General features: G+C 42.7%; 1 protein-coding gene across 2 annotated transcripts in view; it reads left to right on the top strand.

The window, feature by feature from the left end:
• The window catches only part of DENND2B (DENN domain containing 2B), a 153,029-nt gene that overhangs the window by 106,021 nt on the left and 31,676 nt on the right, over nucleotides 1-15,332 (top strand). For both annotated transcript variants that reach the window (XM_058026283.1, XM_058026282.1), the window contains 7 exons: nucleotides 774-922; nucleotides 3,969-4,184; nucleotides 6,346-6,442; nucleotides 7,357-7,401; nucleotides 8,986-9,170; nucleotides 9,731-9,840; nucleotides 11,475-11,544. In XM_058026283.1, the coding sequence (XP_057882266.1) occupies nucleotides 774-922; nucleotides 3,969-4,184; nucleotides 6,346-6,442; nucleotides 7,357-7,401; nucleotides 8,986-9,170; nucleotides 9,731-9,840; nucleotides 11,475-11,544 (872 nt within the window). The remainder of the gene's footprint in view (nucleotides 1-773; nucleotides 923-3,968; nucleotides 4,185-6,345; nucleotides 6,443-7,356; nucleotides 7,402-8,985; nucleotides 9,171-9,730; nucleotides 9,841-11,474; nucleotides 11,545-15,332) is intronic.

The raw sequence follows: 15,332 nt of genomic DNA, 5'->3' as shown, positions 1-15,332 counted from the left end.
TTTTAATTTTTCATTTAAGTATTATTTAGTGGTTAATTAGTTAAGCCTCTATTATAACTAGCAGGATGATTTTCCTTCTGGGAGACAGGAATTTGACATAACTTTAAATGAATAGCTGCCTAATTTGAAGACAGGATATATTTTAAAGAACACTGAGGATGCAGGATGGCTGGGACAGAAATTCTCGTTTTGCCTTTTCAATCTTGTCTCTTAGCACTGCTGAGCTGGAGCATTCATTCTTTCTTTGCCATCTCTCAGGAGAAGACAAAAATGAAGGTTGCATCAAATAAGAATTGTCTTATTGTGTGTAAGGGTGGTGTGTTGAGCACAGTTATTTATTGGTCTTCATTTCACCCCCTGTGAGTGGCTGTTAGGGATTTATAAAATCTACGATACACTTTTAAGAAGTTAAGTGCCTTAGCTTTTATACATCAATAAATTTTCCACAGCTGTGGATGCTCAGAAGCACATCTTGTGAAATCTTCACATTTTAGTTAAAAAAAAAAAAAAGGGGGACAGTAAAAAAATCCAAAGAAACTTGTCGAGCTCATAGCCGAGTTCTTCTCCAAATACTTCCAGCTGCAGCTAGAGGGATGAGTCATGCTGAAAGCTGAGGAGCTTTTCTAAAAGCCTTGGTTCACATGATTTTTATTTTTTTTTTTCTAATTTTACATTCCTGTCTGTTTTTCTTTCCTTAAAAAAAAAAACAAAAAAAAAAACAAAAAAAAAAAAAAAAAAAAAAAAAACCAAAAAACCCAAACCCAAACGTGCAGGCGAGTCACCCAAGGAAAACCCGTACGAGGATGTGGAGCTGAAAGGCCGTCACGGGGGGCGAAAGTCGCATCAGCTGTCGGAGAACTCGCTAGACTCCCTGCACAGGATGTGGACGCCGCAGAGCAGGAAATACACGGCACCTCCGCAGGTAAAGCCGGGCTGCTGCGCTCCGAGCCGCTCCCGCACGGCCCCGGGCAGCGGCGCAGCGAGGGCGGCTCTGGAGCCGGGGCAGCCTCCGGCAGCGCCGCTCCGCTCCCGGGCTGCCCCGGCCTCGCTGCGCCCTGCACAGCCCCAGCTCTGCTGGTTTGCAGCCGAGCCCGCACCCACGTTAACTCCTGGTGCGGCTGCGCCTCTTGGGAAGGGCCTGCGCTGCCGGGCAGGGACAGCAGGGGAGAGGGCAGCTGCTGGCTTTGTCCCTGTGCTGTTACACGAGGCCCCTGCTCGTGGGGAGTTGGTAGCGTGAAAAACGCCAATCACTTGGTTTTAATATTTTAAAAGTTTAATAGTAATAAAATGGTCGTAAAAATTAGAGTAATAATAATTTGGACAATTTGAATTAGGACAATATGAGACAATAGAGACAAAGAGTTACGGACAGTCCAGGTATCTTTTCTGGGCAGCAGGAGCCCGAAAAAGGACACCCATTAACAAAGGATTAACCCTTGAAAGCAACAGCCTGTTGCATATTCATACACTTCATACATGATGCATAAATTCCATTCAAATACAGGATTCTGTCTGGTCATCGCCAGCTTTGTTCTCTGAATCCTAACAGCGCCTTCGAGGCGGGAAGAAGTTAATTTCTTCTGATAAGAGGGCAATAAATTCTTTTTCCCTGAAAGATTTAGGTGTCCTGTGGCTGCCATCTCCCTGCAAGTCCTTTCTTCACAAAAAAAAAAGTATACTACATAGCATAGTTTCTATTTTAACATTTTTATAACCTAAAACTATATTTAACACAGTATTAAGAGAATTAATACAGCATTACTTTCTAACACAAAACATAGAATATTAATTTTAATGTTTGCGAAAAGCCAATCATAAAATGCATGCATTTTTCACAGTAGTGTGGCATATTTAGTGTAAGAATTCCAGGTAAAAGCCCTGACTAAATACATGAATAATAAAATAGTCAGAAAAACCTGAGTGTCTGCAGTTAACAAGTGTGTATAAATTGTGTTTATAGCATAAAAAGAAAGATGAGGAACTCTGCGCAGACTTTCAATTTGTGATGAATTTTCCAAAGTAAGCCTGTTTTTTTGTGAACACCATGAAATACCAGGTTTCTTTGTTGTTTATGGGATCACTATGTTCATAAGGAAAAATATAAATCTCAACACATAATTTTGAGATTCAGAGCACCCTTTTAAAGGAACTTCACTGTACACTCAACAGAAAACTCACAGTTGAACAAAAGGTCACAACAATGTACATTTTTGTCCTGTAAAGAGACCTAGAAAGAAAACTGAATGCATTTTCTTTCACTTGCTTTGTGTGCATGCAAGCATCACAATCCAAAAGAAGCATCACCAGGATTCTTGGTGTGCTCCTAGCACATCCCCTGTAAACCATGAGTGACCTCTGCAAAGCTGCTGCAAAAGGAACAAGTGGAGGGTAGTAATCAGCCAGAGAAAGGAGAAACAGGTACTGCAGTCATGAGGATAATAGGGAACACATCCATAGGAAGATACTGGCCAGTGTTCTCTAAGAGAGGGTTACCAAACAATTTACAGATTTAAGTGCCTTCTGTAAAGTTTTTCAGTAAATAAGAGTTTTCTGGTACCCTTTGCAGCAGGACTGGCTTTGTTCTGGCAGCTTCTTTTTGAAATGCTGCTGGGAGTGCCCTGACAGGGGTCAGTCCCGCCATAATTGCACTGTCATTGTGCTGATATTTAAAATGAAGAGACACTAAGGGCAGGTCAGCTTTGGGCTGGGTAATTCTCCAATGACCAGAAATAGAAAAGTGAATTTCCTGAAGAATTGTAGCTTTGGCAATGGTTTATCACCCAGTTTTTCCATCATAGCAACAAAGCTGGGTTAGCAACATGACTTTTCAGTCATGGATGAAGATAAACAAGATGGAAGAGATCAGAAGGTCAGCAAGCTTCCAACAATCATCTCCAAAAGGAATTCCTTTCAATAAAGGATAGACTGCCATCAGTTTTCCTGGAGTGCTAACCTGTGGTATGCAGTGACCTCTGAGACACTGGTGTTGTGGTCATTTTGAAACCCTGTCTCTTTTCCCACTGATTATTTTCAGTTTTTGAAGTCATCAGGTATGAATGTTTTATGGTGACATTGTATTTGTGTTGCAACCCCTCTCCACAGAAACACCTGTGCTTAATTCCAGGTGCGATGGCACTGCAATCAGTCAGCCAATAAATGGGACATTTATTGCTGCAGGTTTATAGCTTTTAACAGAGCTGATAGAATGTCAGTAAATGACAGATACTTGACACAATAATACTTTTTCCTGGATGTGCTGGGGAAGCTTCTTTACAGTGTTTAGGTTTGAGAGGAGAAGGAGAGACCTGGAGCTGGGCAGAGCTGCTCCTAGGACTGCTCTAAAAGACCCCCAGTTTTTAAAAGACAGATGTTTCCTGGTGCTTAATCCTTCTGTGAGATTTTCCCTTTGCCCTGTAGCGATAACAATTTATTGTTTTAAAGGGAATTTTTTGGCAATGTAGGGAGAGTTTTAGCTGCACCTTTGCTCATGGTCAGGTCTTAAAACTTCTTAATACCATGAAAATAGAACAAGCTTTATTTTTCTACATTATTTTTTCTTGGCTAAAATAGCATGAATTTGCTGTTTTAGTTATTACTTTTGCTCTGAATTAATATTACAATGATTTGTGTAATTACTCATTATTTTCACCGCTGCAAGTTAGAGGAACGGACCAAGCCTGTTGGGTCAGTGCTCTGCTGTCAGCCAAGCCTTCGAGTTAGATTTTAGGGCTCACAGAACTGAGGGGATGTGGATGCCTGGAAATATAGCAGGTCACAAATTGTGTTGTTCTCTTTGAACTGTCAAGTCTTGGAGGCTGACCCCTGTCCCTTCACTGTGACTGTGGCACACATCCCGTGGAGTGTGGGATGTGTGGGGTCCCTGGTGTGGTTGGACAGAGAGCGTGCCACCAGGTGCCCCAGGTTGCTGGAATATCAGGGCAGAGCTCAAGCTGCGCTTGTCCCTGCAGCTGCCCTCGAAGGTCAGCAGCCACTCCATGCGCGTGGGGAACTGGTCGGAGCGGAAGAGCCACCGCCTGCCGCGGCTGCCCAAGCGGCACAGCCACGATGACATGCTGCTGCTGGCCCAGCTGGGCATCCCCTCGTCACCCTCCAGCCTCACCGAGGACAGCCTGAGCACCGCCAGCGAGCTGCTGTCCTCGCGCCGCGCCAGGAGGATCCCAAAGGTACCCACGGGGGGCTCAGCCTGTGCTCAGCAGAGGGCACCTGGCTGTGAGAGTGGGGCATTGCTGGGCACCTGCTGAGGCTGATCTTCTCTGTGCCACGGTCAGGATTAAGTGCTCAAAGTGGTATTTCTTGTTGGGACTCAGGTGTTTATTAGTTCTTATCTATATCACAGTCTCACAGAGCGTGAGTTCTACAGCACTTCACTCTAACAAACTAAAATATGGAGCTGTATATCTCGCTCTACAAGGCTTTTTTAAGGACAAACTGCCCAATTAAGAAAGGACACCTAAATTATTTTTACTTTTAACCCAATAACCAACTACCCACGGCCTGTAACAAGGATTTTTTTATCCAATTGCACAAAACCACCCAAACCCATGAAGAGGAAGGTGAAAGAAGGACCAGTCTCTGCCCTAAAACCTCCATTTTCTTTACATATATTAATATATTCTAAAACTTTAAACTCTAACTTTTCTTCCATGTGATATTACAAACTTCTATTTAAACTACACATCCATAATCCCAGTTCTATCAATCAATTTTGGAAGCATTCTCTATAGCCTCAGGTCAATTGCAGTGTTCTCTTGGGGGTCAGTGCCTGTCAGCACAAAAAATCCAAAGTTCTCCAGGGTTCTCCAGTAACCAGGGTTCTAACAGCCAACCTTAACAACAGCCACCACTGAAAGCTCATTTTGTACCCTAAAGGAACATTTAGATCAAAGTCCCTTCCCTAGAAGGGATAACTTCCCAACGCTCCAAGAGGAGCAAACATCTGATGGCCATCTTTGCACAGAATTGATTTTAAAGCAGTTCTGCTTTCCACACTCTTCTTTAAGATCTGTGGACCAGAGCATTGCTGTGCATATAACTTTAAGATTTTGAATGGGTGATGGCCAAGCAATTATTATTTATAATATGAAGCAACATCTGAAGTGGTTTATTTCCCCATCATTTGTTTCCAGGAAAATAACTAATTGGCCTAATAAGTTTCCCTTCATTTACTCACAGCTGACCCCATCCTGATAATCATGCTGTCTTGATTGATTTGAAGTAAAACTTAATTTTTCATTTTTAAGGAGTTTTTTGATTCAAAATGGAATGTGAAAAAAGCCACAAGACAACAACCAAAAAACCAACAATACAATAGCAACAGAGAGGGGGAGAACTGCCAATGTGCTTCATTTTGGCTTGTGAACAAAGTTGATTTTTACTGTGTATTCAACTCTTTCCTGTTCTTATTAAAGAGCATATTTTAAAGTGCATGGCTATAAATACTGCGAGTAGAGGGAGATTTTTATGTTTCTGTGAATTTGTTGGAAATTCTGTTTAAGGACGTAATTAATCCTACATCCTTAATATTTACTGTATTTTTACTTTCTTGGAGTATATTGTTATACTTCATCAATGGGCACACATCTCTGGAGGAAATCATAGGGTAGTAACCCTAACAGAGTAACTTACTACCTGATTTTGAGTAAAACTTGGAAAGTTTGCCTATTAATTTTGCACCCATTTTTTTTTAATTGAAGGGACAGATATTCTCCCTATGTGAAATTCTGATTTCATCATATGAATGTTCACAAATTTATTGCAATTCTTGTGATAATTTCTGTTGTCTTACTACTTTACCTTTCAGGATCACGTATTCCTGGAGAATATAATTTTTTTAAATTGACATAGTGTTAGGTATTAGAGGGAAAACCTAAAAAGATTTTGTTTCAGTCTGTGCTCTGTTACTGCCCTTCTGCTGTGTCTATAGCAAATTGCATCCTTTCTCTCAGTTTATTTCTCTCTGGAAGCTGAGGTGAAACAGCTTTTGCAAACTATATTATAATTCTATGAAGAAATCTGCTGTGGAATTAAATATACTATTCCTGACCTATAAAACATCATGAAGATTAATTGCTATATATTTGTGACTCTCCCATAGTTATAATATCCTGTTTAATGTTGAATTCTTAGTAATCCCAGCCTCTTGCTGAAGACAATAAACACAAGTAATCTCATTAATATTTCCCATAATCTCAGATATTTTTGGGGCAGACAGTTATTATCTGCATTAGCTGGTCTATCATCCATGTTTTGTTTGAATACATTAATAAAAGTCTCCTGGCAGAAAAATGTTTATCCTTACTGATTCCTCATTTTCTTATTTTGCAGCTTGTCCAAAGAATCAATTCCATCTACAGTGCAAAAAGAGGGAAAAAACGACTGAAGAAACTTTCTATGTCCAATATTGAGACAGCATCCCTACGAGGTATGGTGCCAGTGTCAGGTTAAGTGAATCATTTGGATGCTGCAGGATTAATCAATTTCCTTCTTTCCTCCTCATCTACCCTGGACTCCACCTAGTTTAGAACTTTTTTCTGTGAACAATGATAATTTTCTCTCTACAAGAGGAGAAAATGGGGATGAGCTAAAAAGAAATGAGATTCTCAGTATTGTGTATCCTGTTAATCTCATGGTCAGCTCTTACTGACTTACCCAGCTTCTTCTTTAGTCCACATTTACTGTAAGTTTTGACCAAAATTTGCAGTTTTGACCCTGGAGTTCTCTCATGCTTTTTCCTGGTACTCACAGTGTGTAACTCACCCTGTGCTTCAGAATTCTTCTGGAAAGGAAAATTCAGGCCCTGTTTGTAGTAAGAATACAATAGGGCTTTAATCAAGAACCCCTCAGTAACACATCTTGCCTCTTAACTCTAACTCAGTTTGGTGACTTCTGGTGATTGGGAATGTTGCCCAGGCAGATAAAGTTCATAAAGCTTACTTTGACTTCTCAAGTGCTGCATAACTTAAAAAAAAAAAAAATAAAATTGAAACCTGAAAACAAGAAGGGAAAGGGTTAAGACCTATTTTCCAAATGTCACTTTTGCAGCTCAGCATAGATGGGGATTCAGTGCAAACAGTTGCTGTAATGGAGAATGAATTTTGCCCTTTCATCAAAATGAAGTTCTTACTCTCAAGCAATATTGAAACTGAATCCAAGGAAAACACAATCCAAGGAGTCATTCAAACTGTTTATTTCAAGATATTTTAAGCTTTAGGAGAAGTGCATGTGTGTATCAAAAGGCTCAGAGATGTGAGATAGGATTTTTCCCAGTTGCAGCAGAGTGAGCTGAGTTTGTTTGCTCTGGTTTTGCATTAACTGATGCCTCTGTGTCCTCTGCAGATGAGAACAGTGAGAGTGAGAGTGACTCAGATGACAGGTTTAAAGGTAAGGGATCAGCCTTCATTGACTTCTAGTTAGCCCCTGTCCCTGACCCTATCAATGTGTGTTCTGCTGCTGCTGCACATTGTTCCTGTCCATGGCCTATATTCTCTATAGTTTCCTAACTCCATTGCTGCAGAGCTCCCAAAGTTCCAACACAGGAGCATGAAGGTGGAAAGCAAGGACAAAATGGGCTATGAAGATCTAACAAGGATTTGGCAACTGTGTCACTTAATGAAGAACAGAACCTTTGATAGATTGGTTTTGTCAGCCACTTCAGAGATGCTGATCTATTCCAGACTGACTGCTGGGTGCAGGCTTAGAGGGATGGGACTGGATAAAGGTGCTCCTTTCTTATTCATATGCTGCTTTCAGTATTTACTGCTCACTGCTGTTGGAGGCAAGGGTCTGGGTCTGATCCAACATTGTGGTTCTGAGACTCTTTTATAAGGCTGCAGTCTCCAAATTGTAGAAATTCCTTTATCAGCACCTGCACAAACTCTGCCTGAGCCAGGCCACTAAATTAGTCTCTCCTGTTCCTAAGTCCTCATACAGAAAGAAGTCTATAAAAAAGTTGAAGACAGCAGCAATGGATTTCATTACTACAAACCCATCATGCTGTCAGTAGGCAAGGGGTAAAAAAGACTAGGGTGTGGAGCTATTATAAGATATGGGGTAATCATCCATGTCTACCTACTGCAGATGACACCTGCTTGCTGTACATGCAGCAAAACTTTCTGGAAAACATTGTCTTAGGGTAGCAGATTTGTGGCAGATAAGTGGTGGTATGACCATCCAAAACAGGCTGTATGCAACATTGTACAGTGATGTGGGGAAAATGCCTCCTTGCTCCTTTGTCTACCTGTACCAACCCCAAAGCACTTGCAGTTCTGTTTCTCTTTGTGTCAGAAAATAGAGGGGTTTTTTTTGGCATATCAGAACAGGTAGTGATGTTAATGACCAGTCCTCCATAGGTATCAAGGAACAAGTCACTGGATCAAGGCACATCTTTGCCTTCATGAATGACCATGAATTTAAGATCATCCCCTAGCTGAATTAGCACTAACAAAGCAACCCACAGGAGGCAATTGGCACATCTTTCCTTTCCTCCCTGTCCCTCTTCCCTGGAGTTTATTCCATGGCTTGCCTTACATGGTGTGTAGCAAAAAGCTGTGCTGTGTAGGGACAGGGCACAGAACTGTTTTTCACTGGGGTAAACCAGGCCTCAGATGTGTCACTCTGGAGGCCCCAGTGCATTTGCACAACCACATAAGGGTTTATCATCCAGTCTTATGTGTGAAGAAAAGCCAGACCTTTGCCAGGGTACCAGTTATGAACTGCAAATTAATTCAGTGACTGAGTGTTGCATAACTTCAGTACTTGGAGAGAGTTTTGATTTATGGGTGCAATTAGTGAGGGAGATTACAGGTTTGATAACTAGAAGGTTTGCTTTTGAAAGGAGAACATGCTTGGAATAATACTCTGGCAAATTGCAAGTGCTTTTTGAATGGCTGTGGCTTACACAAACACATTGCAGTCTCAGGTAATGATCTGTCTCTTTTTTTATTCCCTTTTCTTTTTAAATGGCAGCTCACACCCAGCGCCTTATGCACATCCAGTCAATGCTGAAGAGGGCTCCAAGCTATCGAACCCTGGAGCTGGAGCTGATTGAGTGGCAGGAGCGGGAGTTATTTGAGTATTTTGTGGTAGTGTCCCTGAAAAAGAAGCCCTCTAAAAACACTTACCTCCCAGAAGTGACATACCAGTTTCCCAAGGTAAAAGAAAAATTCCTATGTACAGCTCATTTTAAGATCAGTAAGGTGAATAAATGGAAAAATGAATAGAAATCCAGTTCTTAAACTGAGCTTTCAGAATTTTTCCAAAGCAATCTGTTCCAAAGCAAAGGACATGGAGAAGGTAACTGAAAGCTTTCCCTGTTTTCAAATGTATCTTTTCCGGAGCTGGAGAACTTGGCCTGATGGTGGATGCTTTAAACACTGTGTTTAAATTCAGTTTCTAAATATTTCACTTTTTGGCTATATTAGGATTTGTTCCAAAACTCGCTGAAGTCAATGGAAAGACTTTTGCTGATCTCTGGCATTTCTCTTGTACTTTTGCAGCAGAAAGGTATTTGAGTCAGGGCTGTGTTTTAAGTACAACAAGGGAGTTTCAGACAATTAAAAAAATGTAAAGCCTGTCCTGGAGTCATGCCTCGCTCTGCCAAGCACAACCACAGGATAATCTGATGGCTCTCAGAGCTGCTCAGTAACTGTGGCCCTGAGCAGAGCTGCAGGGGACACCCAGGGCTGGCTGACCCTCGCTGTTCTCCCGGCAGCTGGAGAGGCCCACCAAGCAGATGCGGGAAGCGGAGGAGCGCCTCAAGGCCATCCCACAGTTCTGCTTCCCTGATGCCAAGGACTGGCTCCCTGTCTCTGAGTACAACAGGTGAGTGCTCCAGAGCTGCTCTGCACCCTGGAGTGGTGCTGCAGTGCACTGGAACAGCCTCAGCCTCATCAATGCCCAATTAAGGAAGCAGCAGTTTGAGTCTTGGCCACTTTGTGATCAAGCAGCTGTATTTAATTTTTCTTTCTTTCTTTTGAAGTTCTGTGTTCTTTTTCTTCCCTATTCTGCCTGCCTCACAGGCCTGTGTGGCTGAGGGGAAGAGGCTTGAAGGTTCTTCTGAGTGCTAAACTCAAAAGAATAAATGGAAGTATTTAAAATAGATCTTTAAAAGGATGGGGCCCTGCCCACCCCCTGCCCCAGTAATTCACCTCAGAGTGCTTGTCTAACATTGCAGGTTACCCCTTCATTTGGCTCAAAATGTTGCTGAGTGAGACTTCCTTGGAGCTGTGCTCTGTCCTAGCAGAGAAGCCCTCTCTTCCTTCCATTGGAATGAATGACTGTAGGAGAAGGGCAAGGAAAAAGGGAGCCAGGCTTGCATTTTCTTTTTCCTTCAAAGTGACCTCAAAAATGTATAATTTTTTTCCCCCTGCACTGATATGTGAGAACTGGTTGATCCAAAGGTTTAGAGTAACAGGATAGGCAGAAGGGATGGAATTTTGGAATGATTGGGGTTGAAGGGACCTTTAAAGGTCATCCAGTCCAACCTTTCTGCCATGAGCAGGGACATCTTCAACTTGATCAGAGCCCTGTTGAGCTTGACCTTGAATGCTTCCAGGGACAGGGCATTCACCACCTCTCTGGACAACCTGTCCCAGTGTTTTACCACCCTCATTGTAAAACATTTCTTCCTTTTATCTAGCCCAAATCTACCCAGTTTCAATTTAAAACCATTACCCCTTGTCCTATTGCTACAGACCCTATTAAAAAGTCTATTCCCACCTTTCTTAGAAGCCCCTTTTATGTATTGAAAGGCCTCAATAAGGTCTCCCCAGAGACATCTGTAATTATACAAACCCTGGCATTTCAGCACCAGGAATTGTTTTATATAATACCATTTGAAACTTGCAAAGCAGTCAGGAATGTTTCACAGCCCAGGCACAAATTCACAGATCACCCATCCCTTTACCTGTGAATTCACAAATTCACCCATCCCTTTACCTGTGAATTCACGAATTCATCCATGCCTTTACTTGTGCTGTTGTTTTACTGTAAAAGTGTTGTTTTACTGCAAAACTGTTGTTTTACTGCTCTGTCACAAATGGTATTTGCCCTAGGCAGAGACATAAAATGAGTTGGATTTTGGAAACCCGTGTTGTTTCTGGATTAGAAAATGATTACTGTCAGACAATATCTAAGGTTCTTGTTTTACGAACAAATCTCAGTCCAAAAACAGGATTGAACTAAAGGTAAAGGAGCATTGGAATACTGTCCTCAAAGTCTGATTCTCATATTTCTTCTGCAGTCCCTGACACTCAGCACCCATCTCATCTGATAAGAGCTGGTTGTCCCTAACCATATCACTGCCAGAATTTTTCCACAGAGTATGTCCTAATGATGAAGGCCATGCAGTGGGTAGCATCTCTCACTTGATGAATGTCCCTTGCTAAGTGCTCCACCTTGTAGCCATGCTGAAGTTCTGCTATAATCTCTGCAATGGGCAATTCCCTTTCTCCTAGTGAGACCTTCTCTTTCATGCTGACTGGGGAGGACGGGAGCCGGCGCTTTGGCTACTGCAGGAGGCTCTTGGTGAGTACATCACCCTCACTTCAGAGGGCAGAATCGTCTTGAGAAGGATCTCCAAACTACAGGCTGAACTGAAGGTGTCTCTCATGGTTTAGAAAGGAAGCAGGGTTTTCTCACTCTGAAATTTGGAAATGTAAGGAGATCAAGTTGAAATAAGAATTTGTAATGGCCATTTTAATCAGATAGATCCCAAGGTTTGTAGCGAATTCCTGAGAATGTGGAAAGTTTCTTGTGTGAGCACTTACTTCATAAATTCTTTATGCTATGTACTTTCAAGCACAATCAGAAATACTACAACACTGGAAACAAAGGCAAAGCTGGTATTTCTAAACATTTGTGAGTAGTGTTTATCTCTTAGGCAGCTGCTTACATCTCAAATGACTCTGCCAGCACTGTGTCATCAGTCTGCAGGCTCAGAGCCTTGCAACAGGCTGGTGCCAGCAGTGGGAAGTCTGGTTTCTCACACAACTTTCAGTCCCCATGACCAGGGGTGGTCAATAGGTGAGGTGGGGAGCCTACAAACAGTGTTGTCCCATCACCTGGAAAATCCCTGGACACTTGATAAACTGAGAGCACAGCAGTGTGTGTATTGAGGGGGAGGAATCTGCAGAGTGTGTTAAGGGAGGTGGAGTACAATGCAATTCTGGTGTCCATCCTGCACACCTGATGGTTTGGCAGCAAAGCAGAAAGCAGTTGGTTGTCCCTGCACTGCCCTTGCACCTCCTGGATAGGTTTGGAGCTGTTTGTGAGTGACTGGGTGGGAGGCCATGGCTCCTGTCCTGTTCTTATGGCTGTTGCCCACACTGGGCTGGGGAGCTTATATGGATATTGGATGCTGCAGGAGTCTTTGGCTGACTCTCTGTGCCAAATGAATGTCTGCAGCAGTTTGTAAATAGGTGTCCCCTCTCTAAGAGTGACTCACACTGGCACTTTCCCCTCCCTTCCCTTTTGGGCATGATTTCCCACCTTTTCAGGCAGGGATCACCTGCCTTCAGTAGCTTCCAGCAGAGCACTCCCTGTCAGTGGCACAGCACCCTCTGTCCTGCACTGCTGCTTGTGCTGACCCTGCTGCTCCCCTGCTCTCTGTTGGGGGCACAGCCCCTGGTGTGCAGACTGCAGATGCTCTCTGGGAGGTTTGCTGTGTGTGGTTCCTCTATTTGTAAGAAGTTTCATTAAACAGAAAACTTGTTTATCAGTTCTGGGGGCGGTGTTTGCCATAGGTAGCATCACAGGGACTCACTCTGTATAAAACAGTGTCACAGTGGGCCACCACAAGGTTGATGTGTGGGCAGGAAATGTCACTGAAGGCTTGTGCTGCAGTAAATCTAGGGCTGGTCAGGGGGTAACTCAGGGATGAGCAAGGAAAGCACCTAGAATTCATCCTTGCTGCTGTAAATAAGCAGAACAATATGTAGGGCAGCAGTACAAATCAATTTTTTAATGAGTTATCATTTAAAAGGATAATAAGGTCTTATTTGGGAAAAATAATAACAAAAACTCAGAGGATATTGGTTAGAATAAAATAATGGATTGTTTTCCCTCTACCAGATGAAGGTGGTTTGAGACTTTTATCTTTGAGAATGTCAGTACATTTGTAATCATGCACAGAGCTTGCCTGTGTGAAATGCCAAATGGTTGATCCTGAACCATGCTGAGACTGAAATAACCAGTGACAGTAAAAGAGATTTATACACAGGAATGTTGAATCAGTTTTTCAATGAAACATTAACATGGGGTTTTTTTACTCATTTAAAGCTCAGTGAAATTCACCCTACATTAAGGACAACATAAAAATAGAACACTGACTTTCAGCTGATGCAAAAGATGGCTGAGTATATTAGGAAATACCAGGAACAGAATTAAATCAATAGTGCATGCTTTTATATAATGGTGTTTTGAGACAGCATTGGAGATTTTTATCCTCCACTGGATAGGGCAAAACTCAATCAAATAGCAAAAAGAAAAAGGGAAAATAGGTAGTGCTTTGCTAAATCTATCTAATAATTATAAAGCCAGTTATAAAGCAGATCTGCTGCTGCCACCTTGGGTGATCACTTAATTCAGGTTGCTTAATCTGGATTCCAAACAGGGAAGCCAGAAGATTCTGGCACAGAGAAGCTGACATGTCTCATCCTACTGGTAGAGCCTCCTCAGCCAAGGAAAGGAAGGTGTGATGCCAGTGCACTTGACCAGCTGTGCCCCTCGTGGGGCAAATCCAGCCATGCCCTTCTGAGAGCAAAACTGGGGCTCAGAAAGAGAGGGCATTTTGGGAGCTGCAGAGAAACACCTCAGCATTTCTTCTACCTGGAGGAGTAGAAGAAAGTAGTGGAAAAGGCAAGAGTAGCACAAATCTTTTATTTTGGTGCTGCAACCTCCTCCTGTCCTGCTGGGAGAAATGTGGAATCTGGGTATTTACCTGAAATGCCTTTTCTATAGGGTTTGGAAGTGTAATAATTTCATGTCCCCTGCAAAGGTTGGTGCATGGTGGGACAGCCTCACTAGTGTGTACCATGAAACCCCCTAAAATTCTTATAAACTGCTCCACTTAAGGCCAACTGCTGTGAGGCTAATTCCTTAGAAAATGTTCCTCAGCTGTCCTGGTGGGGGATGCTCTTGTAATACCCAGCAAGAGGTGTCTCACACCTTCTGGTGCATTTGGCAGCCTCATTGGCAAAAGCTCCATGGCTGGCTGATCCTGTGAGGATGCCTGGCTGCTCTTCTGCAGGGTCTGCTGTGCAGATTCCTGCATTTAGGAAACAATTGTGTTTTGTCAGCCTTGCTCTCCTTTGGCGTGTTGTGATATGAACAAACTGTTCCACTTTTTTTCCTTCAGATCTCAGATTCTTCTAGACCTTTTCTGGGGTCTGTGTGCCAAAACTACCTCAAGGGATACAGTGACAATTATGTTTTGTTTGTTCTACAAATCCTGTACAGTATCCTCTTTAAATGTATTTATATTGTTTTGTTTCATTTTGGAACAGGATTAGGATGGAATGTAACCTATTGTCCCACAGCAGACAATCTGCATTTCCATAGATAGCATGAAATTTTCCAGTTACATCTTGATACCTCCAAGGCAATTCTGCAACAGCTTTTCTAGTGAGTGCACATGTCAGCAGCAGAGATGATTTGGGCACCCTTGCAGGGGCTGTTTCATCCTACACCTCCCTTCCCTCTCCCATAAAATTTGATCCTCCAGCACTTTTCTAGGCTAAGACAAGCCAGCCCCAGGAGTCCATGGAGAAGCAGCTGCCTGAATGTGGTGTGTACCTGAAAACATGGAAAGCATTTGTTAGGTGGGACTAACCTGCATTTGCTGGGGACAGGAGAAGGGCACTCATTACAGTGTTTAAGCAACTTTTGTGGGGTGCAGACTGTTTATGGAGCTGCAAAAAGCTCATTGGAAAACCCATTTTCTCCTTGCTCCCTCCCATCCTGCCCTTGCCCAAGCAGTTTGACAGCCCTGTGTACACCGAGTGCTCTGGCACCCAAAGTTCATGTTTTACAGAACCAGACATCTTTAACAAGTGCTTTTGGATTTATAACACCCACAGTTTTCTCATGGTCACAATTTGGATTGGCCCTAACTAGGAATCAAGAGCCTCCATAGAAACTGATTGTAGCCTCCCAGTGTTAGAATTGTTCTGATTCCTGGCACCACTAAGGAATATATCTGTTTCTGGATGTACTGGATAGTGCATGTGCTTTGCAAAGGCCACTTCCCTCACAGCACAGCTCAGTGCCATGGCAGACTGGGAGGAGATCTCTGAAGGCTCCATAGAATCCAAGCA

Source organism: Melospiza georgiana, chromosome 6, assembly GCF_028018845.1.
Source record: "Melospiza georgiana isolate bMelGeo1 chromosome 6, bMelGeo1.pri, whole genome shotgun sequence".
NCBI classification, from domain to species: Eukaryota; Metazoa; Chordata; class Aves; order Passeriformes; family Passerellidae; genus Melospiza; species Melospiza georgiana.
Note: the sequence above shows the minus strand (reverse complement) of the source record. Positions and strands in the feature narration are given on the sequence as shown.